Here is a 25014-nt window from a genome sequence, read left to right on the forward strand (position 1 = left end):
ATTTTCCTTTTGTGGCCCTTGTGTGATCTTTCTTTTTTATTAAGCTAAGGTGATTACAAAGGTAGCATCTGTTCTAAACACTCTCAACCATTTGACAATGAACACTCAATCACTCATGATGCATTATCTCTCAAAAATTTTAAAGCTCTTTACCTCTTCTTTATTCTTGGTTGATAGGAGGTGATATCAACTTTTGTTCTAAACACTCTCAACCATTTGACAATGAATACTCAATCACTCATGATGCATTATCTCTCAAAAATTTTAAAGCTCTTTACCTCTTCTTTATTCTTGGTTGATAGGAGGTGATATCAACTTTTGTGCTGGTTTTTTTATTTTTTTATTTTTTTACATCGTCACGATTGATTAAGATGTCACTTATTTATTATCATATTGATCTTTCCTACTTTGGACCTTTGGATTGGATTCAGATATTCTATTTGCGTTTGCGATGATTTTTTCATGTTGCTCGAGTTTTATTTGCAGTTTATCAATGATCTTTCAGTAGTTTGAAACCCTTTGTAAGTTCGTTTGTTGATACATTCAGATCTGTTCATATCTATCTTTTGTTATAATTTTTTGTTAGGTTTTAAATATTTTCCTTTTGTGGCCCTTGTGTGATCTTTCTTTTTTTATTAAGCTAAGGTGATTACAAAGGTATCATCTGTTCTAAACACTCTCAACCATTTGACAATGAACACTCAATCACTCATGATGCAGTTGCTGATCCTCAAACCCGTGACCTCTAGAAATAATAATGATTCATTTAATTAGTGAGGTAAGTTGGTTCATGCATGTCCTTGTGTGATCATAAGTAGTTAGTTTTTGTGTTAACGATTATATGAAAATGTCTTGATTATTATGTGTTTAATTTACGTTTATGTTTGTAAACATTCATTTTAATTATGATTATTTCATCTTTTTAATAAAAACTAGAGGCTTCTATAAAAAAAATAAAATAATCATTAAAATTTATCAAAACATTATAAAATAGTCTTTAAATTAATCAAACTATTTTGAAATAGTCCTTAAACTTATCAAAATTTATTGCTCTTTTAATGTTGTTGGGGAACATTTTGTAATTTTAGGAAGTTTAATGATCATTTTGTAACACTTAAAAGATTATTGACCAAAAAGATCATTTTTATATAATTTGGTTACCTTCAATGTATTATATCCAAAATAATACTTATAATTAGTTGTAAACTTTTGATAAATTTAATGATTATCTTGTAATAAATGATAATATTTAATGATTATTTAATAATAATTTAATACATTTGATGACTATTTTATAATTGCTCGTTAAATGTAATAACTATTTTGTAACTTGTGAAAGTTAAATTAGTAAATATTTGACAAAGAAAATAATGGGAAATATAAAATGGAGTTAAGGGCATTACGGTAATATAGTAAATCGGTTTGAGAATAATAATTAAATTCGAAAAATCGAAGTTTCTGAGTTTGCCCTAGCGTTTCACAATTTCCCTGTAGGTTGGCGTGTATAAAGCTGCGTCCTTTTCTTCTTTTTTTCTCCACCACCAGATCGCTTCATTCTCTTCTCCAATTGCCTATCTTTCTATTCATTCCCTTTTCTTCGTCTCATCGAAGGTATTTTCGTATCCAACTTTATTTCCCTTATTAATCTATTCTCTTTAATTCGTTATTTTTATGTACTTTGTTTAAATCTTCATGTCATCGTCCGGTACCTAGATTTATGTTCTCTTTTGTTGAATCGATGAATATCTGTTTTATATATTTTTTTTTTCAATTTTACGAGTTTATTTTTGTTATTTGATTGATTATGTGATCGATGTAAATTGTTTCTGGCCTGAGGGATTATATTTTGAATATTTGTTTTTTTTATCGTCTTCCGTGTTTAGATGATTGCAATGCAGATATTGAATCATTTTTGTTTCTTTTGTTGTATTTAGTTTTCTATTATTTAACGTTGAATAGATGATTAGATTATATAATACCGATTTTTGGTAGTTAATATTTTTTTTATTTAATTCACATTATAACAATTCTAAAGGATTGTCTTATGTATGGTTAGGATGTTTTGGAATTGAGATTTTAACTTTTCTATTTGATCTGTCCAATTTAATCTATTTTCAATCGCCTTTAGTTTAAAGATTTTTCACGCTTTTTGTTGGTAATGTGTTCTTACTGTACTTGGTTATTATGCAATAAAATTTCAAAGGCACACTTTTCCTCCTTCCACTGTCCTTTGAGTATCTTGCTCGACGGTTATGAAGGGGTTTTTTAAATGAGGCCTCCCTTTTTATCCAAAAAAAAAAAGATTTTTTCACGCTTTAACTACCTGGTTGCTATGGAGGATCCTACGTATTAAGAATTTAATCTATGGTTTTGCAATATCATGTTATATAGATTAATGTTAGAATCTGTAGGCTTTAAGAAATGGATATTTGTTAATTCTGATACTTCATTGGCATTTGATATTTGTCATCTGTTTAGTTTATATATTGTATTTTCCTGATGTTGATTAATTTCTGCCGGTTGTTGATATACTATTATTCAACCTTTTCCTAGATTGATTCTGGTATTCTTTCAGGAAGCTGGCAGCTTAATCTGCTGTGTCTGCTGCTTGTCAAAGTGGAGAGCATTACGTTTGAATATTCTTTTATGTCTGAACGGGCATCTCTCATTTTTTCATTAGTTGGATTTCTCGGAAAGTACCATCCCTCTTTTATAAAAAGGAATATAAGCTCCTCTTCTGAAGTTATCTGTATGCATATTGAGGCCGATAACACATGCTATCCTGGTTGCCAATTTATGCAACCTCTTTCAAGTGCAAAGGGAGTGTCTGATAAAAAAAATTGCGTTACAATTGGAAACACCAGTATCTGATATTTCCTTTCTGATTAACACTCTTCTACAATTTGATCAAGATGGCTTTGCAAAATATTGGTGCTTCGAACAGTGATGATGCCTTTTATAGGTATAAGATGCCCAAAATGATTACTAAGATTGAAGGGAGAGGAAATGGCATCAAGACTAATGTGGTTAATATGGTTGAGATTGCAAAGGCTTTGTCCAGACCTGCTTCTTACACTACAAAGTTTTTTGGTTGTGAACTGGGAGCCCAATCTAAGTTTGATGAGAAGACTGGAAATTCACATGTCAATGGCGCCCATGACACTGCCAAGCTTGCAGGGCTTCTTGAGAACTTCATTAAGAAGTATGTTCAATGCTATGGTTGTGGGAACCCTGAAACTGAGATAATCATTACCAAGACACAGATGATTAACCTGAAATGTGCTGCATGTGGGTTTATTTCTGATGTTGACATGCGAGATAAACTTACAACTTTCATTCTCAAAAATCCACCGGAGGCAAAGAAGTCGTCAAAAGACAAGAAAGCAATGAGGAGGGCTGAAAAGGAAAGACTCAAGGAGGGTGAGGCTGCTGATGAAGAGCTGAAGAAGATTAAAAAAGAGTCTAAAAAGAAGGGTTATTCTACTACTACTTTGAAGGCGGCTGCTCCTCCCAAAAGTGCAGTAACAAAGAAGAAAGGTAAGAATTCCGATGAAGATAACTCCCCTGAACAAAGCCAGGCTGATGAGAATGAGGCAGCTAGCGATGATGATGATGATGTCCAGTGGCAAACAGATACCTCACTGGAGGCTGCTAAGCAACGGATTCAGGAGCAGTTGAGTGCTGTTACTGCAGACATGGTGATACTAACTACCAGTGAAGAGAAGAAGAAGTCAGTGAAGAAGTCTCCAGAGCATGATGTTAAGGCACCTGAAAAAGTTTTCAGTGCCCATGAGAAACTTGTTAATGAGATAAAGGAACATCTCATGCAGGGGTCTTCTCCTACTCAGCTTAAATCCTTCCTAGGTTCGCTCTCTGGAGCCTCGTCCAAAGAAATCACGGATGCCCTTTTTACTGCACTCTTTGATGATGTCGGGAAGGGGTTTGTGAAGGAAGTAACTAAAAAGAAGAACTACCTTGCAACGGCCGCAGCTGCCACGAAAGAAGAGGGATGTCAGATGATGCTCCTTCATTCTATCGAGTCGTTTTGTGGCAATGCTAGCCCTGATGCAGCAAAGGAGGTGGCTTTAGTTATTAAGGTGTTGTATGATGATGACATCTTGGAAGAAGAGTTCATCATGGAGTGGTACGAGAAAGGTATGAACGGTAGTAACAAGAGTTCTCAGATATGGAAGAATGTCAAGCCCTTCATCGAGTGGCTCCAGAATGCCGAGTCTGAGTCTGAGTCAGAGGAAGAGTGATTATGAAGATCTTGATATAGTTGCATTCTGATTTCATTTCAAGTATGGTTCTCTTTTGGTCTTGTTGGTACTAATAAGATGTGCTCCTACATGCTCTCTGTTATTTTCGTCTGGTTTTCTTCAGTTACTTGTTCTTAAAAGACTACATTTCCGTTTGCTTTTATATTTGAGTCGAGTTTGCTGTTTTGTTTTGTGTTTATTCCATCTTTAAAGGCCATTCTATTCCTTTGCTTTGCTTCTCCCGCTTGAATCTCTTAGTTTTAGGTTATAACTTACAATATTATTATTAACTGTTGAATTAAATAATTAATTTAATAAAATGTAATTTTACAAGCATTCTTAAAAATTAGACGATGATAAATATTTTGTTTCTGTTTTCAATTTTAATAAATACTATAAATGCAGTTATTATTTTGAGAGTGATTGTAGAACTACTATTTTTCTTTACATATGCTGCATCAAATACAACAACAAAATCCTATTCCCATATACAATGGGGTAAGGGGATGTACGGTAGTAGGTTGCCTTCAACGTCAGGATTGAGAGCAGTTTCAGTAGAAGACCTCCGGCAGTCAGAAAATTAAAAATAAAGATAAAATGCAAAATGCATGTATAAATAAATAAATGAATACATAGTTGAACAATCTTCATATGCAGTCTTCATATGCGCGTCTGTAATGAGAAGTAATCCCTGCAAATAAATCCCTGTGTAAAAATCTCTGCATATAGACAGAAACGTAAGACCTTACTAAATTTAAAAAGAGGAAACCTGAAGAGAAGGATACGCAGAAGTCAATGATAGCAAGCTATGAGAAGGAATAAAGTCAAATATGTTAAAACCTAAACTAAGACAACACTACTCTGCTAACCTAATTCTAAGCCTTCATAAATTCTAATGATAGAAACGTATATAAAGTAGAAGTCATGGAAATTATTACAAAAACATTAAAAGGAAGACAAAGATGTTACACCCTATGTCTATGACCCGCACTACTCGACTACCCTGGTCTTAAGTCTCCATACTTTCTTATCAGAGGTCATGTCCTCGGTAAGGTCTAAATCCTTCAAATTAGATCTCAAACAGCCTTCCCACTTCCGCCTTGGTCGTCCCCTCCTTCTGGAACCGTCGACTGTAATCGACTCTACCCTCATGATCGCATCCAACGGTTGTCGCCTAAGGACATGCCCAAACATCCGTAGTCTTTACTCCCTCAATTTTTCGGATACAGGCACCACTTCCAAGGACATCCTAATAGCAGAGTTTGGTGTCATGTCCCACAGAGTCCTACCACATGCCCATCGAAGCATTCTCATTTCTGCAGCCTCCATCCTCCTTAAGTGATCATTCTTGATTGCCCAACATTTCGATCCATACAATAGCGCTGGTCTTATTGCCATTCTATAAAATTTTCCCTTAAGTTTTATAGGCACCTTTTTGTCACACAAAACTCCAGTAACAGCCCTCCACTTTAGTCATCCCGCTTTTATACGGTGTGTAACGTCATCATCTACACCCCCATCTTATGTACCATAGACCCTAGGTACTTGAAACATTCATTTGAGGGGATAACGTGTCCTTCTATACATACTTTTACATCTACATCGTTTTGGTTCCCACTTAAGTTTAAACATAAATACTTTGTCTTTTCAATATTGATCCTTAGACCTTTTTCTTCCAAAGCAGTCTTCCAAGCAGCCAGTCTACTATTCAGCTCAGTTTTTGTTTCAGCAACTAGGACAATGTCGTCAGCGAAAAGCATACACCATGGTACACCGTCTGGTGTCGCACAATAGATGTCGTCCATAATCAAGGCGAAGATGTAAGGGCTAAGAGCCGACCCCTGGTGAAGTCCGATTTCCACCGGGAATGCCTCGGTGTCACCAACTGTAGTCCTGACGTAAGTAATAGATCTACAATACATATCACGAATCGCCCGGATATAAGCAGTTGGGATCCGTCTCGTTTCCAAGGTCTTCCAGATCGTATCGCGGGGAACGCTATTATACACATTCTCAAGGTCAATGAACGCCATGTGAAGATCTATATTTTTTCCCTATATTTCTCCATAAGCCGTCGAAGTAGATGAATCGCCTCCGTAGTAGACTTGCCTGCATAAAGCCAAATTTGTTTTCTGAAACCCTAGTAACCTGTCTCAACCTAGCCTCTATCACCCTTTCCCATAGCTTCATGGTATGGCTGAGTAGTTTAATACCTCTGTAGTTGCCACAGCGTTGGGGATCTCATTTATTCTTATAGATTGGTATCACCGTAGACTCTCTTCACTTCTCTGGCATCTTGACAGTCTCTAAAATAATATTAAAGATGTTGGTCAACCACTTAACTCCATCTTCTCCTAGGGCCAACCACATAGTGATAGGAATTTGATCTGGACCGACAACTTTATCCATTCCCATCTTTGTAAGAGCCATTTTGACTTCCTCAAACTCAATCCTACTTGTAGGGCAGTCATTGGCTGTAGTATGATGGTCGACTGGCCCATCAACGGTACTATCTCTACAAGGAGAGGCACCGTCATTAAATAAGCCAAAGAAGTAACTACCCTAAACCCTCTTAATATCATGATATTTCACTAAAAGAACACCATTGTTGTCCTTAATAAACCTAATACTACCTAGATCCTTTTTTCCTATTTTCCCTGGATTTTGCAAGTCTGAAGATATCGTTTTGTTATTCCTTGGTGTTTAATCTCTTGTACATTTCCTCGTATGCCTTATCCTTTGCTTTAGCCACTGTTTTCTTGGCTTCCCACTTTGCCTCCTTGTATCTTTGTTTAGCTTTCGATCTTTCTTCGTCGTCATTGCATTGTAAAAAACTCATTGAAGCAAGTTTGCTTTGTCTTCACCTTAGTTTGGACTTCGTCGTTCAACCACCACGATTCTTTATGTTCCTTGACCTTCCCTGTCGACAACCCAAAGGTGTTTTTGCCCAACTCTTTGATGGAATTTTCCATAACATATATGCATTATTCGAGTTTGTAGTTTCAAAACATGTATTAGACAAAACCTGACTCCTAAAGTCATCAGTTGTCGCTCCATGTAAGTTCTTCAAAAGGATCCTAGGTTTACCAAGTTTAGCCCTCCTAGGAGTGCTCCGCCCGTGGCGTACGCGGAACACCAAAATCAACAATTTGTGTTGTGATGCACATGCCTCTTCAGGGAACACCTTACAGTTAATACAAGCCCATCGATCCCGATTACGAACCAGGATGTAGTCGATTTGGGTACAATGTCCCCCGCTATGGAACGTAATCAAGTTCACATATTTCTTGTTAAAGAAGGAGTAAGTTACCACCATATCGTGTGCAGTAGCAAATTCAAGCAACATACGCCCCTTCTCGTTCCTACTACCAAAACCGAAACCCCCATGAACACCATCATACCTGGCGGCTGCACTACCTATATGACTATTGAAGTCTCCCCCTATGAAAACTCTTTGGTCTTCCGGAATGCTCCTAAGTACATCATCTAACTGATCCCAGAAGCAACGTTTCTCCCCCTCCCCTAGGCCAACGTGTGGGACGTACACTGAAAGGACATTCACCACTTCCGCTTCTATAATAACCTTAATCATCATGATCCTATCCAGGTATCTACAAACTTCAACTACATTTTCCTTGAGCCTAAAGGATACCAAGATACCCACCCCATTTCTAGCGTTATCTACGCCTGAATACCACAACTTGTACCCATTACACTCTCTGGCGCAAGCCCCTTTCCACCTAGTCTCTTATATAAATGCAAAATATATTTTCCTATTACTAAGTACGTCGGTCAGCTCCAGCAGTCTAGCATTTAATGTGCCTACATTCAACGAACAAACTCTAAGTCTAGTCTCCTTGACACCACTCTGTCGAGCCCTCCCCCTATACACCCTATGGGATCTAAAAGAATGACATGACCTCAAGTAATCATCTATAGCCGAAGCTATGAGGAACTATGAAAAAGGAATCCAAAGAAGGCAGAAGATGCACAAAAAAAAAACGCTAGAGAATTGAGGGGTACTAAGAAGCCTAGTTGGTTACTTAATAGGATTTTAAGACATATTAACACTATCTTACTTAACTTTAGGCCAATAGCTAGAAATCCAGTGATAAAACCACAAAAAAATTTATAAATCTTTATAACAGTTATACTCAATTTGAAATATCGATAATGATATAAGATACTAGGATTCTAGGACAATGAAAAAATACAGATCCAGAAGATCCTACTCAAAGCAAAGTAGAAAAATATAGATCCAGTAGATCATACTCAAAGCAAAACTACTTTTCAAGTAAATAACAAATTCTATGGAAGTTTAAGACGTTATCAACTTTAAGCCTTACTCAAAACATGAACTTTTTTCAATAAAATTCCTATAAATAATCCAAGCGAACCTCAGAATCTCAAGATCCTATAATTTTCAAGAACCAAAATACTGAGAAACTCCAAAATTAACAGATCATAAAACAATTCGGTCAAAATTCACTAAAAGAAAACTAATTTCCCGCTGCTACTACTAACAACAGAGCTAAATCTACGAACGAAAACCACATATCAAAAATAACTAGAAGAAGGAATACAAAGGGAATAGATACCGTTACATAAATAACCACACAAAATGCATATCTAAAGTTTTAAGATAACATCACATTATCCCAGAAACCGAAGCCAATATGCTTCCTTGAGTAGCAATGATTAAAGCACTAGATCTATAATTCCAAAAGCCCAAAAGATTGGATCTATTGAATTGATTTCATAACAGACAAAAAATCATAAAAAATGATCGAATTCTAACAATAACTATAAGATCTCACCAACAAATCACAGATCCTTTATTAATTCCAAAAACCCAAGTTAAAAATCAGTTAATACTTATACTTCTTTGTAGAGGCCAGCAAGGAAAAAATAGAATCAGATTGAAGTTTATCAGAAACCCAAATTGAAAACAGAATTTAAAAATCGCAATAACGAAAACCCAGAATGAAAATAAAAGGGAGAGTTAAATTAGAGAGTTTAGCTTCAGTATTTCGTCGGAAAAAGAGAAACAGAAGGTGGAAATCAACCACATCCCAAGGATAGGAAACCTGATCCCAGATCGCCTCTTGAGAGCTGAAGAAATTATTTTATATGAATATGTATTTTTTAAAATTTATTTAGCAAGGGTATATGCGGTTGTGATAAATAATTTATATACGAATATTTTAAACTCGATTTTGATATTTAATTATATAGCTTTTAGTTTTTTGTCTAAAGATTTATTATATAACGTATAGGAAGATAAAAAGATTTACTCTTTTTAAAGATTTGTTTGCGTGAGATACAACAAGACGCCTGTACAAGTACAATTTTGGATCGGGCAAAATCAAGAATTGATTTTATAAGAAGAACACAAATAATGAGGCTCAAAACAAAATTAATCTAAAATAAGTGCAAACGAAGGAATTCCCCCCATAAACTTGCTGGAATAAAGATGTAATAATTATGGAAAAAAGCATAACATTATATCAGCCACTTTGTCACATTTGGCTTCTTCGCCAATATAGGTTGTCGGAAAAAAATACATTCACCGTATTATTTTTTAAACTATGATTTTGTTTTATTTGAAGACGCTGTGCACTCTTGGGGTATTCTCAATTTACTTGAAGACGTCATGTAGTTGTGGGGTCTTCTTCATTTTCCTGAAGACGTCATGTAGTCATAGAGTCTTCATATTTAGCTTAAAGACGCGTGGAACACCTGACGTCTTTAGGTTGATATTGTTCAATTCACAATAGATGAAAAATTAATCCCCATAGTAGATTATATTAATAATTAAAAAATCTCACTTACATTATCTTATACATTTTCCCCACATTTTAAGAGAAGTAACTATGTCTAAAAGTGTTCCTTGCTATGCCTATAGTTGTAAAAATAGTTGGATTTCTTTCGTGACCACAATGAATATTTTATGAATCTTGATATTTAAAAACAATAATATTTATTTGTAGTTCAGAATATTTAGATAATCATATATAATTCTATTATAATAATTTCAAATAATTATGCTATGATATCTATTATTTTTTTCCTAAAGTTATATTTTAATTGTTATTCTAAAATTTATAACAATTGTAATAAAAAATAACATAATATCAAAAAATTGCTCTTAACATTTGATTAAATAATCAATTTGAGTCATATTTTTAAAGCATTTTGACCTCCAATATCTTATTTTAGAACAAAAGTCCTTACACCAATGGAAATCATTAGTCAACAAATGATTAATACTTCAAAATATGAAATGTTTTGCCCTAAAATAAAATGTTGGGGCCAAAATACTCTAAATAATATATATATATATATATATATATATATATAAGTGACTATTTAATTAAATGTTATAAACATTTTTTTCTCTTTAGATCAAATGTTATAAAATATTAGGAGGTCCAAGCATAAACTCTAAAAAGAAAACAATATATGGAATTTTTACATAATTAAAACAAGTAAAATATTAATGTTTTAAATTTATTACAAAATTAATTTTACATAAAATAAAATAAATATATGTATAGAAAGAGGATAGCGTGGATCTAATCTAATTACAACCGCACTTAATTAGAAGAAGGCTACCGATAAAGTTATTACCTTAGGATTTTATTATTATTTAAAAATGAATTTAAAGCCGCCTTTACTGATTTATTTTCATAGCTGTCAACATTAATCGCTGCTACTTTAATTAAATAATTTATTCTTCATTAAGCATGCAAAATAATCAAACCAATCTCGACCTAATTTACCTTATTCATATATATATCAATTTATTTTTAATATATTATTAAATATACAATTATTATAAAATTAATTTGGTTTCATACTCTTGCAAAAAATATTTATTTAATCTATTTTTTTATATTTTATATAAGTTAAATGTTGAATGATAAAATTATAAAAAAATAAAAAAATGTCTTTATTTCCAAAGTCCATTCGTAAAAGACACAACAATTTAACCATTGATTCGCTAACTTTAATTAATTTAATTCTTTAATTAATGTTAATGATTATTATGTTATCGTAATAATTTATTATATTAATGAAATAATTCACGTTATTGACGTGATAATTCACGATCTTAATATAATAGTCCATATGAAATGATGTATAATATTTAACTTTTTTTTTTAAAGTTTGACGGTAAAATTGGTTTTGTTTTGTAAAAGATTTTAATTTATATTAAATATTTAGGAAGTCCAAGAATTTAATTAATTCTTATGTAATATTTAAATTATAAATTGAGAAATTAAATTTTTAAAAATATAAAAAACTATTGAACTATTAAAATAATAAATACTAAAAATTATTAATAATAAAAATATCAGTAAATTTTTTTAAATAAATAAATAAATAAAAGCATAAGCCTTAAAAATATTAAGAGGTATAAAATGATAAATTATAAATCATTAAAAATTGATTTTAAAAATATTTACAAAATTCAAAAAATAATAAAAATTCTATTAAAAAATTATACCACTACAATTTACACATTCAAAAATCAAAATAAATATTTTTATTTACGGTAAAACTAAATTAATTATTTGCTTAAAAAACACCTCTTTAGCAAAATGGAAAAAGAGTAAATTACGTATTTAGTATCTAAACTATTAGGTTTGATTCGTTTTAATACTTAAACTTTCAACTTTGTAATAATCATATCTAACATTTATTTTTTATTTCATTTTAGTATGTCACCGTTAAAAACTTAACACATTTAGTACCTAAACTAACCAATTTTGGTTCGTTTTAGTACCTAAACTTTTAATATTTTAAAAATGTAAAGTTAAGTTTTAACGAATACTAAAATGAAACAAAAACTAAACGTTAAATATGATTTTAAAAAAAAAAAAAATTAAGTACTAAAACAAATAAAAACTGATAGTTTAATTATAAAGACGTAGTTTAACCAATAAAAAAGAACATGTAAAAACAAATATCAAAGTTTCCAAATATAAAATTGAAAGGATAAACGGTAGTAGTAGTTCGGCTGATTCTCTGTGATTCTCCTATTTATAAGCATCCATGCGTCTAGTGTTTTCACTCATTGCATATTCACTTGCCCCTTTAGCTTCTCATTTCTCCATTGTTATTTTCCTAATTTTAAGGTTACTCTCTGTACCACTTCATTTTCAGTATAAATTTATATTTAATTTTTTTTATTATTATGTTTCCGCATTTTTAATCCCAGGGGACTTGAAATGGATTCCGCAACTCTTCAAGAGGAGATCGAGTCGTTCTTTGAGTCAGCTCCGCCGCTCAAAGACTCCGCGAAAATCACCGATAAATTGAATCAGTTCATCCAATTTGATTCTCCATCTTTAGGTACAGAACCTTGTTGCTAATCAATTATGTATACATATTTCCCTATCGTTTGTTTATACTTATTTGTATACCATTGTTTAATACTCTGAAGGAAAAGGAAGGAGGGTTGTGTGCGTGACTTCAGGCGGAACTACGGTTCCTCTGGAGCAGCGGTGTGTTCGGTACATTGATAATTTTAGCTCAGGGCATAGAGGAGCGGCTTCTACAGAGTGAGTAATGTAAAGAAATTTTGAATAAGTTAGATATTTGATTCAAGGTTGGACTGTTTTTTAACAGATTGGAATTTTTTTGCAGGTATTTTATTAAGGCTGGATACAAGGTCATATTTTTGTATCGGAGGTGAATTTCGTTTTTGTTGATTGCTTATTTATGTTTGGTTATTTTTTGCCCGTGTTTAGTGGAATTTTGTATTGATTCTTCAATTCTGTGGATAGGGGAACCTGCCAGCCATATTGCAGCTCTCTTCCTGAGGATCCTTTGTTGGAATGTTTTGAAGTCGCTGATGATTCTGGTTTTCAAGGTTTGCAGATTATTTTTACCCTAAAGTCTACATTTTTAATGGAATGTTTCTCTTCGTTCAATACTTCGACTTTCGAGTTTCATCATAATTTAACTGCATTTATATTGGCTGTTATGACATTGATCTGCCAGTTTTAACCTGCAATAATGGTATAATGTGTTGTTATTTCCTACTGAGGTTATTGCATTATGTCTAATATTTCAGTGCGGCAATCACATTCTGAAGCAGTGAAGGGGGGCATTAGGAATCACCATGCTGTATGGGATGTCAATATTACTAATTAATCATTCCTCTAGTGTTCTTTTATCTAGCTTGTCTCTTTTAGTTCATGATTGCAAACCAAATCAACATTGCTTTAACAGTTGGCCTCTTTGCATTTTGTTGCAGGCAGTTGCAGGTGGTCTCCTTTTGAAGCTACCCTTTACCACCATATTTGAGTATCTTCAGGTTGGCTTCAATAAGATTTCATATGACTCCTCGAGGTTCATATTAATGACCTATTGTCAATGTTGATTTCTTTGTACCTTCGGAAACTCATGATGTGTATTTAGTGAGTAATGCTCCAATTTTAGGGTTAATTACGTTTGAAACTTTGGCTTTGTTATATCCTTTTTCATGGGTGATCTACCATTTTGGTTAAAATAGCTTTAAATATATTCTCTTATCTTTGCTTTTGGCAATTCATAGTGATAGCTTTAGCCTTTATTATATGCTTTTTTATGGGTGAGCTACCATTTTGGTTAACATAGCTTTAACTCAATGGTTTCTCATCTTTGCTTTTGACAAAGCTGAATGATAACTTTGGCAGAGGCCATGTCCTTGCCCTGTTTCTGAGCAAATAGGATTAGATCTTCTGAATTAAATTTTAAGAGAAAATGTTGGGCACCGTACTTTTTCACTTTTCTCTATATTTGGTAATCATACAGTTCTCATGGTAATTAGAGAACAGCTTCTAAGTATACTCTTTGGTATTACACCAAAAATATCATAAATGCATCTTATACAGCAACCATCTCTTATAACCTGAATGGTTTTTCTTGCAAGAGAAGATGTTAAGGATCATTGCATCATCAATGAGAAGCCTTGAGCGTCATGCAATGTTTTATCTTGCCGCTGCTGTCTCTGACTTTTATGTTCCTTGGAAGAGCATGGTAATGATTTGATATGCTAAAATCATAGTCCTTTTCTAGACTGAAATATAATTGTCATTTGAATAATCTTTTATGCATCTCTATTTCCTTGGAGAAAAGACTGATTAAAATATACAGGCAGAGCACAAGATTCAGTCAGCATCTGGCCCTTTGAACATGCGACTTATGCAAGTTCCGAAGATGCTCTCAGTGCTGAGGACAAACTGGACTCCGATGGCTTTCTGCGTATCCTTCAAGGTCAGACACGGTGGTGCACATGCTTTATGTCTGCTTTGGTTGGAAGCTAGGACTGATTAAAAGCTCTTATTGAAACGAATGCTCTTTAGTATCATGTATCATGAACTAATCGGTTCTGTTTCATCTGGTTTTGATCAACAGCTTGAAACGGATACAAAAATTCTCCTGGAGAAGGCCAATATGGCTCTTAAAAAGTACAAAATGCATTCAGTCGTAGCCAATGAGCTATTGACCCGGAAAGAGGAGGTTACAGTGGTAACAGGAAATGGAAATATTTCAGTTCGTCGGGACAAGACTCGACCAGGGTCCGAAGTGGAGGATCCACTGGTTGAACTCCTTGTGAACAAACACTCGACTTACATCAAAGATGCTAGCCTAAGCAAGTAGGACATCCCTCGATACATACATGGTACGAAACAGGTTTCAAAAGCATACCTTTATACTTTGAAATTCGCCATTACCGCAGTTTTTCTTTACTGAAAGTCTAACAAATTATTTTTCATATCCATCACGGTTACCAAGTTTGTAACCGATTGTTTTCCCTCACTAGACTCCAGGAATTGATCCACTGCATAACATCTGTATGGACAAAGCTTCTGTTTCTTTTCCATCTTGAAAAAAGAATGGAACAATAAATGCCATTTGCAAATTTCCCATGTGAACTACAACGAAAATTGAATATGACCTTTCTGTTTTTGTGGGCTTTCTCTGGATACTGCAAAAGATCCTCCTACCCCCTGTATTATTTGTCTAAACTGACATACATGCTTGGAACTTGGAATTGAGCAAAATATCATTTGCCTTCTGTTAGAAAACTGAAAATAACTCGATAACAGTTACTCCCCATATATCATGTAAAATATCAGTCTGTTTTTCCTTCTTTCTAATACAGATTCCCCTCTCAAAACTAACCAAAAACAATTCCCCCGTCTTCCCTTCTTTCCGATACAAATGCCCTAGGTTCATACGACGAGAGACAAATATGGTTGTGCATGAACTTGCTCAGCGGACATTTCAATATGATACTTTATTTTACTTTAATAGTTGAATGTCCTAGCTGTATTATATAAAATGGTGTACTTCATGATGTCATTTATGACTAAGTAATATATTCATCTTTCTTTTAAAAAATAATACAAATAACTACCTAAAAATAACCTTAGTAACTACTAAACAATAATAATGAGAACCTAAACTAAATACAACTTAAGGGTAACTACTAGAAACCTTTGATGTATAATAAATAATAGGATAAAGTATCTAGTCCCCCTATTTTGATCACTTAATTATTTTTTCCAAACTCATACATGAACTTATGTTTTGACCACCCTGTTAAAAAGTAAACATAAATGTTGACGTGATAATTTTTTTATATTTTCAACAATGATGTGACATTATCTTATGATGACATATTAGCATCACTGTTAATTTTTTAAAGATGGATGACCAAAATGAAATATTAGCAAAAATTTAGTTATGTTTTTAAAAAATAAAATTAATTATATTTAAAAAAATGAATTAGATAACTAAAACGGGTGACAACCTAAATAATAAACAACAGATACTAAGTAGGATTGTCAGTCTTGCTTTTACAGTGTAGGCCTTTTGAACTGCAGGTCTAAACTTGCACTTTATTAGAGTGTTGGAAGATCCAAGTTGTTACAATCTCATGTTAAATTGTGTTTACAGTAACTAATGCTTTCCTTTGAAATAATGTAGACGCTCTAGTTTCTTAGCCCACAAAGCAGTAACTAACAAGCCTACGGGACAATCAGTACCAACAAATTTAGAATTCATTTTATTCAGTTGTCCAATCGAATCAACTTGCAGCATCTAGCACTGCACCATGACCCCTTTAGCCACCGTATGCACAAGAACATTCTGTCGCATACATCCAACACAACACAACACTGCACATACACCCGCATTTAAAATAGTGGGGGAGAAGGGAAACATTAATCAGGAACAACATTTTCTTTCTTAAACTTGGAACAATTTTATATACAGTTTCTCATTTTGCCTTTCGTTTAAGCACAGAAGTATCATATGTCTATGCATTAGGGATCAAAGATCGGTGCTACAAAAAGAATTTAGTAGGGGGAGCATATGTACAAGATTTTCTAATTAGACTCATCATCTGTATCAAGATCGAGGCCTTCTGCAGCTAAAAGCTAACTTATGACCTTTTTCTTTTCCTATTCGGATTTCCGTCGCATCAAATCCCGCTTCGTTAGCACAAATGCCGCTTGAGAGTACTGTTGAAGTGTTCCATTGATGCCTTTTTCTCTTTTGCCAATATTTTTCTCTCTTCATCAGGATCTATATAAAATTCCACCCAAATACAAATTTTTGGACATGCAGCAACCATATAGGAAAGACTCGCTATTTGTTTGTCCGAAATATAAAATAATTATGAGAGTCAGCTGTGTATACTGTATAGGTAATGGAAGACAGAAATATCAAGAGTCTTACAGATCTAGTGTCAACCTAGAATTAGTTTGAAGCTCGAAGATCAAATTCTAAAATCGGAAATCTATTTGTTCAATTCTAGATCACGTGTACTTTAATTAGAAACTACTGCTCTAAATTTTGTACAACACTAAAACTTACCGTAAATAAAACAATGGCAAACCAAGCAATGTTTAGAAAGTCCACCCTGGTACATTTGCACTGTTATTTAGAAATAGGCGGTTACCTTAGAACGAGAAAGACGGCGGACACGAAGATTCAGCTCTCGCTGCTGCTGCTCGGCCCAAGCTGCAACAGCCATATCTCCACGCTGATCCCAAGCTTTTCTCTTTTTTATAAGCCATTCCATCCATGCTTCGGATGCCTGGAAGAAAGGAGAAACTTAGGAAATGCCAATCTTATAAGGTCTAACACACAGGGTAAGAAAAGGGAAGAATAATCAGAACTGTGAACACTTGACACAAAAATATTCAGAACAACTGGAATTTCACCATACTAAACAATTTTTTTTAAGAAAAACATAGAAAAATTATCTAGGTTTTGACAACAAAATTAGTAGGAAGTCAGTCTCAAGTTGCTTAATTAAGAATTTTAAGAACCAAGTTAATAACTCACATGTTTCTATAAGGGTAAACAAGAAGATTATATAATCTAAAATTATAAAATAAATTTGGATTGAGGGTTTTAAATCACTTGGAAAATGCACATATGAATAGACCCAGTTCCCAAGCACAAGTTCAATTCAATAAAAAAACATATTTTATTTTACCTTCATTGGAATGACACAGTTATCCATATCATATCGCCTCCGATTCTCCACGTCTAGGGATGGGCATGGGTCGGGTTTCGGCTAAACCGACCCGACCCGATTTGATCCGAAAAATATATACCCTTCACCTAGGGGCGGATACTCGAAATGCCGGGTACCCAGATCTTCGGATAATTGATTTCTCGGCCCGTGTCCCGACCCAGATGTTGTGGGTACCCGTATTTCGGGTATATGGATACCCGTTTTTTCTTTCAAATTATTAATTAAAAAAACACATAAATTTAAATGTTCGAAACTTCGAATTACATATTCCAACATCCAAACATAAAATTCAAAAGTTCGAAATACAAAATCTAATAATCTATAATATAAATAAAACATAAAAATTCATAGCTAAATATATGTATAGATATCTTGATACTTGAATCATGATCATGGTTACACTTCTTCATTTGTCATTCTCCTTTCCTACAAGCAATTCTTTTATTAGATATAAATAAACCATAAGTTTACAACAACCAATGTCTTACGAAAATACAAAATGAAAACATAACTAAACTTTCATCATAACAAATATCAAGTAAAACTTTCATCAATTAAAATATAACTAAAATTTAATAGCTTACCAAAGTTTGGGACTTATGGCCTATGAGAATTGTTTTTCATATGTGACATCTGAAACTTCACTTGTTTCATCAATGATAATTGTTGGTTGCTCCGAAGTTAAATCTTGCATTTCTATATTAAGTATTTAAAGTATGCAATCATTACAATGTATTACGTATGTTTTAAAATATAAACATTTAAATATCTAAATATGAAATTGAAAACTAACCTTCTTCCATATTCTCCAATGCTAGCAACCTCTCCTCTACTATAATAGTATTATGAGAAGCACAAATCCAATCTTGAATACAAGTAAGAGCTTCCACCAACCAAGGAGTCAAAGAAGTACGGAATGAATCAAGCAAACGTCCTCCCGTACTAAAAGTGGACTCTGAAGCAATGGTAGAAACCAGAATTGCAAGTACATCACGTACCATTCTCATAAGAATAGGATAATTTATTGTTTGCATAGATCACCAAGACAAGATATCTAATTCATCCATCTCACGAACACATTTATCCCCCAAATACTTGTCTCAATTATTTTGGAAGTATCAAATAATTATACTTCATTCACAAAATCCTTTCTCAAATTTGTTCCTTTCAACTTCCGTATTCCTTCACCACCATGGGCACTAGACTCCATAGAGAAATAATTCATTTCTGGTGCCGCTGGTTGCGAAGAAACATAAAAATCCAACAACGATGTCAAAGTGTCTTTAATTCGTTGACACAACTCAAAAGAGTTGCTAGGATCATAAGAACGACGAACAATCCACTCAACATATCTTAACTTATGTCTAGGATCAAGAACTAAAGTAATGAACATCATCATATTCACATTGTTAACATTTGCCCAATACTTATCAAATTTCATCTTCATTTGACGTGTCATGCTCTTAAGCCCAACATTTGAGTCATCATAAGATAACGATTAATCGTATACCCAATGTCAAATATTTCTTCCACAAAATTATTATCAATCACATACCTTGATCCAGAGAAGCTCAATGTAGCCTCATAAAGGATCTCAAGAAAAGGCAAGAAAGCAGTAACTTTATCCCAATCCTCATCATCAGGAGGGCCACCAACCTTCCTAAGCTCTTTGGTGTAAGGAACACACTTCGTTTTCATATTTTTGAATGCCTTTTTAAACACTAAAACACTCTTGAGCATGCAATAGGTGGAATTCCAAATGTCCAAGCAAACAAGATATTTTTGTTTAGATCAAAACTTTTTTAGCCTTGTAGAGAAAGACCTCACATATTGCACAGCAGCACGAACTTTCATAATAGAATCATCAACATCCTTCAACCCATCTTTAACAACCAAATTCAGAATATGCACATCACATCTTATATGGAAAAATTGAGCATCCAACACGCTTCCATCCCACAAGTTAACAATTTGCTTCAAATACTTGATCGCTAGATCATTTGAACTGACATTATCAACGGTTACCGTCAAGATTCTCTTAAGACCCCAATCTAGTAGACATTTTTCAAAGGCTCTACCAATAAGTTCCCTAGAATGACCGGTAATTGGACAAAAGTTGATGATCATCTTGTGAAATTTCCAAGTATCATCTATGAAATGGGAAGTAAGACACATATGCGACAAATTCTGACCAGATGTCCATGTATTTGTGGTAAGACATATCCTAGAGGAAAAATTATTGAAAAAGTTCTGCAACGTCTTCATTTTTCAATAAACAACATAACAATCTCTTGTAATAGTAGTGCGTGGAGTAAGAATAAAATCAAGAATGACTACCTTGCTAAACATACGAAATCCTTCACGTTCAACAAAGCTAAATGGTAACACATCAACAATCACCATTTTAGCGAGTGCTTCTCTAATGTTCTCTTGATCAAAACACCATAATTTAGGAACACTAACGGTCTCTATGGTCCATCAGTGTTGTACTTTGTCTTAGACTCAAAATCTAAGATTGTTTGTGTTTTTTCCAAGTTAAAGGGGACTTTCTTGCACCGGGCAGTATGATGCTTCATTGCATTAGTTCCATTGTCAGCTACACAACTTATTTTTCGAGCACAATAAATGCATTCAACATGTTCTTTATCACCACCAAATGCTTTAAAATGATGCCAAGCAGAAGAAATTTTTTTCTTTTTGCCTCCTTTAACTTCAACGTTTTCAGCAATCTTTTTCCCCTTCCTTTTATTTTTCATATTAACTGGAGTGTCAACCACATTAATCTTTTCGGATTCCTTAGACGACTTAGCTGATGAAGATAACATCTCTATACCATCAATATTTTCTCCTGTCATTGACATTATCTGGAAAAAAGAACTCTTTGATTAATAATAAATTGACCAAAAGATTTACCATGTTACCAAATTACTATACTCAAATTAGTCTCAAGTAATGCATTACATTCTGTTTATAAGTTATAAACAATACACAATATACGTGTAATGCTAATAAAACAAAACAATACACAATAATAACACTAATACATATAAAATTTACATTCTATTTATGTTCTGTAATGCATTACTAAAATTATAACAATAATACATTAAACATGTAATGCATTTTAAATCAAAATAATCAGTACATTCTTCCCAATTTATTATTTTCATACTTTTCTGTTCCATAATTTATGTGTGTAGATTTAAAGGACGAAATAATTATTTTTATATTTAATTAACATGTTTAGTAATTGCAATTATAGAATTAATTTATTATTTTGATATTTGGTTTGCAAATCGTGTGAAGTAATTTCAATAATTCTTTTATATTAACTAGTTTGTTTTGCGCCACATGTTATTACCAGATGCAAAAGGGGGATTTTTTACCTGGGGAAGGAAGGTCAAAGAGGAGCCTGGAATGGTGGAGCCAACTGCCAAGCGTGAGGGGAGGTGGAGGTTTGGAGGAGCCACGTCGCACACAAGTAGTTTTTAGCCTTTTTAGTTTTAGGGATTTCAACCGGGTGGGTGACTGCTTGAATGGGTGTTAGTTGTTTACTTTAATTTAATATATAATATTATTAATAATTAAATATATAATAATATAATATTATTTTATATATAAAAAATCCCTAACCGGGTACTCAGGTAATCGAGTACTCGGAAAAATTTAATTTTGTGACTCAAGCTCGACCCGGTCAGGTAATTTTTTTTAGAAAATTACTCGATTTTTTTACGTTCGGGTCGGCAAGTCGGGTATTTTTGCACACCCCTACCTCCACACGACTCAAACCTGACCCCGTTTTTTGAGATAAAATCCGAACCTGATATGACCTGACTCGAAATAGTAAAAAATATTATTTTTATTCAATAAAACAATGATTTAATTGAAAAAAATAATATATAGAGGGATATTATTGTAATTATTCCTAAATATATAAGGTAAAATTATTTTTTCTCGAGTCGGGTATTTTTTATCCTAAACCCGAATTTGACCCGACCCGAACCTAAATTTAAAAAAATACCCCGACCCAATCGGGTCGGTCGGAACCTGTCGAATTCAGCTCCCATGGCCAACATTTTCGAGCAATTCATAAGCAACTTGAATTTTAATGAATCTTTCTTCACCAGTTTCACCTTCTTCAAGAACCCCTTTACCATCATAGACTTCAAAATGGAACACGACCAGTTAGTAAGAATAGATGCCATTTTTTTAAGAAACTGGTGAAGTGGCAACAAACTTCATGTGAACTAGATAAAAACATCTATTATAGGCATAGCATCCAAAAGGGGTCATGATTCATGAACCGTTCACATTTAACACTAACATAACACCATTACACTCTCCTCTCAACAGTCTGAGGTGCTGAGTTCTCATTTAATGCAGCTATATGTGTTTCACATGGGAAACATCAACTCTTTTTAATAGTCTCCGACGATTATCTGGTAGTATCTGTAAAGAATATTTCGACATTGACAACGTGTACTTACCTTACAAACACAGTTGCTTGATCCTAAAATTCTAAGAAAAACAAAATTTCTTTTATATAACCACTGATTTCATTTAATGAGTTCCGCATAAAAAACATCATAACCACGGAAGATATCCCGAGTAATTCTTAAGAATAAAATCTCCCATTACCAGATAAAAATGTTGCAATCTAATTTGCCATTACCACACAAAGTGCTAACACCTAATAGCGATTGACCTAATATAGTAACCATACACATATTTCGCTTACGAAACTTAAAAAATGAAACATACCGTCAGGGTGATAACATTTGGCCAGACGTCTGTATGCAGTTTTTATCTGTTCTTCATCAGCATCTCGTTCCAACTCTGTGTTTTAGAAATCAAAGTTCCAAATAATTACTATATAATTTATCAATTAGCACCCAGGAAAAAAAGGCTTAAGGGGGGAACTGTTCAAGTATTTCGTTTTCTGGAAACCAAACTATAAAAGAACGGCGCTTTTCTCATCGAGCTAATAACGTTTACGGGCTAAATCAAATACCAAGAGTTTCATATAGGGAGATTTTTGGTCGGACCAATTCGACGCCCTAACGGCAGCTCTCCTTTGATTGATCCGAAACCAGGTTCCTTCCTGCTCAAATTTCTGGACAAACGGAACCACGGAGAAAACGAAGATGACCTGAAATCAGGGTTTCGAAAGGAAACCCTAGTCCTGAGTCGAGCTTGATGGAGGTGGAGGAGCCTGTTACTACACACCATGTAACATCCTCGGACTGATGCGGGTGACTCGCTCCGATCCGAGGTGCCACATTAGGGCTACTTGTGTGACCCACATTAAAAATCCCAGAAAAATTTAAAATTTCTTTTAAAACATGTAAAATCCTAAAACAATTTATAATTAAAATACAAGTTCAGAAAAGCGTTCATATATTACAAACAGAATTAAAATCATACACGTTTTAGATTCAGATATAAAAACAAAATACCACCTACATGCCCCCTAAACACATGTACAAGTAACGTCGGTGGAACTCCAATACTGATGTCGATAGCCGCACTGTTCTTTTAACCTGAAATAGTGAGTAACAGAGTGAGATTTGGAAAGCCTAGTAATACAGAACTACCAAGTGATGTTGAAGGACATGCAGATAATAGGCAAGCATATGTTTCCTTATTGGTTCAGACATCTACAGATTTTTATGCTGAGCTGAGGTCCCACTGACATTATAGGTAGTAAAAGACAAGAAACTTTCAGTTTAGAGGAAATGTTTCGGATGACTGGGTTCAAGAGATCATAATAGGTTGTCTAGTGTGTTCCACAAAACCAATGAAAATGTACCGATCCTTTTTAAAACAGAAGCAGTTTAAAACGTATCTTTAAAAAAAACTATAATAAAACCCTCAAACCGAACACCAATATGCAGTTCCCCAGAACTGCATCAATAAGGACTTACCCTAGGCCCAAAGGGCGTAGGTGCCAACCTAAGGGAGCACCTTGGGTCCATAAGGTCTTACCCTAGCCAAAGTGTAAGTGCCTACCTGAGAGGAGTGTCCCCAGACCCATAAGGACTTACCCAATGCACACAAAAGAGGAGCCACCCTAAGGGAGTGCCTTAGGGTCCCTAAGGTCTTACCACTATGACCATTAGGCCCAGGAGCCCACCCAAGAGTCGCCTTAGGTCGATAAGAAATTACCAGTCGGTGCTAAACCTATACAAGGAATTACTAGCAGTGTCTGAACCTACCAGAGTCTTCAGTCATACCAGATTCCCAGAGTACCCCGTATAAAATAAATTCAGTCAGTAAATAGAGATATCATAAATCAGAGCAGCGATCAGAACGGAAATAAGAAATCAGACTGTATTTCAGATAACATACACATACTTTTAAGATAAGAGAAAACATCCGTGTGATCAGAGAACACACTAGAGATTCCAGATATTATTCAGAGGTGATTGGTAATTATCATATAGGGAGCCATGAAACTTCTGTAAACTGATTAAATTCAAAGACGAGATCCCCATAAAAGGGTTTGATAGCTAACAGATTCATTAGTTATTCAGAATGTGATTTATCAGGTTCATATAGTATTCAAATATTTTTCAGATGCACTATGAAATCAGAAAGGTATTTAGAACCATTGCTGAATGGATCTTAGGGAGACGAACAAATATTCCAATGGTCTTTATTTCATTTCTGCATTGCAACTGTATCAGGAAATGATGACGTGCTTGATGCGTGATTCATAACCCTTATGGACAGTACAACATATAAGACCGTACTGTCCTCAAATTGCTCATTTCCTTTTTCCTCCCTTTGAGATTGGTTATGAGCTTGACTTATTAGAATTAAAATAAAAGAGTGAAGATTAGATTTTAGAAAATTAAGAATTTAAATCAGACTGAAAAAAAAAGAAACGAGCATCTACAACATGAAGAGGTTTGATAACGAAAATTTAAATCTGACTGAAATTATAAAAAATTGAATTTCATCTTCTTCTTTTTACCCCTAAAATTATTATATATATAAAATATGTATGGTACGAATCAAATGTTCTCAATGGTAAAGTAAATAAATTGTTGTTATCTTTTGTGGTCCTAAGTTCGAGCATCAAGACTTAAATTATCAGTTTTGATCCGTTTTAACAACGATTACTAAAATGAAATAAAAACTAAATGTTAGGTGAGATTATGAAAAAAAATTAAAAGTTTAAGTACTAAAATTGATAGTTTATGTATT

The 25014-nt window shown here is 33.8% G+C and overlaps 2 protein-coding genes and 1 pseudogene across 3 annotated transcripts; 2 read left to right on the top strand and 1 right to left on the bottom strand.

Annotated features, from left to right (window-relative positions):
- The first annotated feature begins 1508 nt into the window (after positions 1-1508).
- Positions 1509-4450, top strand: LOC120155673 (probable eukaryotic translation initiation factor 5-1). The gene is made up of 2 exons (XM_039167170.1): positions 1509-1611; positions 2576-4450. The coding sequence occupies exon 2, from the start codon at positions 2913-2915 to the stop codon at positions 4257-4259; it is 1347 nt and encodes a 448-aa protein (XP_039023101.1). The 5' UTR covers positions 1509-1611; positions 2576-2912; the 3' UTR covers positions 4260-4450.
- An 8037-nt stretch (positions 4451-12487) lies between these two features.
- LOC120155674 (phosphopantothenate--cysteine ligase 2-like) lies at positions 12488-15136 on the top strand. Of its 2 annotated transcripts, none has more exons than XM_039167171.1 (9): positions 12488-12613; positions 12702-12826; positions 12912-12956; positions 13052-13137; positions 13342-13394; positions 13525-13584; positions 14187-14288; positions 14406-14525; positions 14667-15136. In XM_039167171.1, exons 1-9 carry the CDS (start codon positions 12494-12496, stop codon positions 14910-14912), a joined length of 957 nt encoding a protein of 318 aa, XP_039023102.1. In that variant the 5' UTR covers positions 12488-12493; the 3' UTR covers positions 14913-15136. The 2 variants fall into 2 exon arrangements, with proteins under 2 accessions (XP_039023102.1, XP_039023103.1); XM_039167172.1 differs by having other exon boundaries at positions 12488-12617; positions 12709-12826; positions 14667-15135.
- Positions 15137-16551: 1415 nt separating this feature from the next.
- On the bottom strand, positions 16552-23034 carry LOC120155668 (annotated as a pseudogene).
- Between the last annotated feature and the right edge of the window lie 1980 nt (positions 23035-25014).

The sequence above is a fragment of the Hibiscus syriacus genome, unplaced genomic scaffold (assembly GCF_006381635.1).
Source record: "Hibiscus syriacus cultivar Baekdansim isolate YM2019G1 unplaced genomic scaffold, ASM638163v2 tig00111200_pilon, whole genome shotgun sequence".
In the NCBI taxonomy this organism is placed as follows: Eukaryota; Viridiplantae; Streptophyta; class Magnoliopsida; order Malvales; family Malvaceae; genus Hibiscus; species Hibiscus syriacus.

Excerpts from the sequence above, each read along its gene's own strand:
- LOC120155674 (XM_039167171.1), top strand. The coding sequence starts at position 12,494 with ATGGATTCCGCAACTCTTCAAGAGGAGATCGAGTCGTTCTTTGAGTCA. Across the intron at positions 12,827-12,911 it reads AGAGGAGCGGCTTCTACAGA|GTATTTTATTAAGGCTGGAT; the intron begins GTGAGTAATGTA and ends ATTTTTTTGCAG. Across the intron at positions 13,138-13,341 it reads TGATGATTCTGGTTTTCAAG|TGCGGCAATCACATTCTGAA; the intron begins GTTTGCAGATTA and ends CTAATATTTCAG.
- LOC120155673 (XM_039167170.1), top strand. The coding sequence starts at position 2,913 with ATGGCTTTGCAAAATATTGGTGCTTCGAACAGTGATGATGCCTTTTAT.